Raw genomic sequence first — 2,205 nt, forward strand, 5'->3', positions numbered from 1 at the left:
GCAGATGAGGTGGCCAGATTGAGTTGCATAGTGTGTTTATTCCAAGCTGCCCCATTTTTCTGTCACAGTTGATATATAAATACTGTGTCTGAGCTGCTTCCTACGCACTTCTGGGTGGTGTGCCAGGCATTCATGATGTGCACATCTACAGGGCAGCCCCAGAGCTTAGACGAGCCTGATTTTACCATCACAGTCTTGGCTGAAGAATTGCATTAATGTAGGATTTGTTTGGACTCTCTGGACCCTACAGAAACACAGGACTTCCCTGCCAAGAACCCACTCTGTGCCCAGGCTGAGCCAGAGCCTGTCAGGCCAGGCAGCCCTGCTTCTGCTGGTGCTGGAGCTGAACGCCGTGAGCTTCCCAATGGGTGAACGTGCGAGCAGCAGTGGGGGTCCCTCGGATCTGCAAGCAGACGCCCTCGTGAAGAGCTGACAGGAATGTCGGCCTCCTCTCCGATGGCAGGGTCTTTGCAGCGCTCCGAGACAGGCCGTGGGGACCGCTCACGTACTTTTGAGCTGCAGGGACTGGTTAAATGGCCACGACAGTCTGCTAAACTCTGTTCTTTTTTGCTCAGGACAGGCCTTCATGCATTTCGGTGTCTGCAAGGCGGAAGGAGCCTAATGGGGCCCTTTGTGTCTTTAACTGGGTCTGGCAGCCTGGGCACGTGGTCAGCACGGCTAACCCCTTTTGTGTGGGACCTGCATTATGAGCAATGGGCTATGTCTGCCACTGCAGTTGAGCTCTTTAGAGAAGAGACAGTCAGGTGCCTCAGGAGCTTGTCCTCCTTCCCCCCTGTAGGACACTGCAGAGGGCGAGGTGTGCGGTGAGCACATTTCTCACCAACAGCCAGGCAGGGAGGAGTCCCGGCCAGCGAGCGAAGGCTGCCAAAGCCGGCGGGTGCCACCGAGGGGTAGCTGCACAGGCAGGGAGCAGCTCTGTACCTGCAAACCTCCTGCACACACAGCGGGCAGCTGCCCACCGGCCCGGTAAGCTCCGTGCCGTGCTCGTGTGGCTGCCGGTGGGGGCTCAGCCTTGCGGACCTGCTGTGCCACCCCTCTCCTGGGGGCAGATGCACTGGAGAAGCTGCTCCCTGTAGCCCTGGCCAATGTTCTGCCACGGGCAGATGTGGGAGAGGCCCTGCATGGTGGCGTGCAGGGGCGAGTGCCCGTTCTGAGACATCTTCTTTTGCCTCTTTCCTGTGCCTTGCCTCGGTCCATCCCTGGCTCACCCAGACAGGCCACCGTCCCCTGTCAACGTGACTGTGACGCAGCTGAAGGCAAACTCTGCCACAGTCTCCTGGGACGTCCCAGAAGGAGACGTGGTCATCGGCTATGCCATCTTACAGCAGGTATCCAGGCTCTGTCCCCAGGGGGCTGGGGACCCATCTCACTGATAAGCAGCATGCTCCTATGTCAGCCCTTTTGCTGCAGTTTGGAGCTCCTCTGGCACCTGCCTGAGGACGCCTCTGCTGTTGAGCCACCCTTGCCAGGGCACCCTGTCTGAGCCATCCATCCTGGTGGAAGGCAGCAGACCGTTGGTTGCACTGGGGGTAGCTGTCCCTCCAGTGGCTTCCCTGCAATTTCTCTGGGTAAGGATGGTGCTTCAGCCATGACATAGCCTTTCTTTGCTTGCCTTGCTCCACCTCCACAGCCCCAGACGATGGTGGCTTCTCCAGGGAGGTGCCTGGCTCTGGGGCTGCACTGGGATGCTGCATAGCAAAGTGCTGGCCAGCTTGGCCCACCCCAGGGGTGGAGGATTGCCCGGGAAGGGAGGAGGAAGGGCACTGTGCCCAGCACAGCCCTGCAGACAGGGGCCTGTGCCTGGTGCAGCTGGGAGCAGCCTCCTGGGGATGACAGCTCTTCACTCCGGCAGCGGCAAGATGGGCAGATGCAGCGCTTCATCCGGGAGGTGAACACCACCAACCGTGCCTGCGTGCTGTGGGACTTGGCGGAGGACGCCGACTACATCATCCAGGTGCAGAGCATCGGCCTGTACGGGGAAAGCCAGGCCAGTAAACGCGTCCACTTCCGTACGCTGAAGGAGACCGACCGCCTCCCCTCCAACAGCTCCAACCAAGGTGAGGCAGCGTTCCCGGCCCACCCGGCTGCTGCTGGCACGGCCACGCGGGGAGGCCTCCGCGGCACACGGGCAGGGACCCAGCAGCCAGCGAGGGAGGTGCTGCCCTGAGCAGCGGGCTGCTTGGG

General features: G+C 60.8%; 1 protein-coding gene across 2 annotated transcripts in view; it reads left to right on the top strand.

Annotated features, from left to right (window-relative positions):
* Nucleotides 1-1,189: 1,189 nt before the first annotated feature.
* FNDC4 (fibronectin type III domain containing 4) overlaps nucleotides 1,190-2,205 on the top strand; it is a 7,642-nt gene continuing 6,626 nt past the window's right edge. For both annotated transcript variants that reach the window (XM_035902568.1, XM_035902569.1), the window contains exons 1-2: nucleotides 1,190-1,349; nucleotides 1,874-2,078. In XM_035902568.1, the coding sequence (XP_035758461.1) occupies nucleotides 1,889-2,078 (190 nt within the window). In that variant the 5' untranslated portion in view covers nucleotides 1,190-1,349; nucleotides 1,874-1,888. The remainder of the gene's footprint in view (nucleotides 1,350-1,873; nucleotides 2,079-2,205) is intronic.

Source organism: Egretta garzetta, unplaced genomic scaffold (assembly GCF_000687185.1).
Source record: "Egretta garzetta isolate BGI_Z169 unplaced genomic scaffold, ASM68718v1 scaffold1219, whole genome shotgun sequence".
Lineage (NCBI taxonomy): Eukaryota > Metazoa > Chordata > Aves > Pelecaniformes > Ardeidae > Egretta > Egretta garzetta.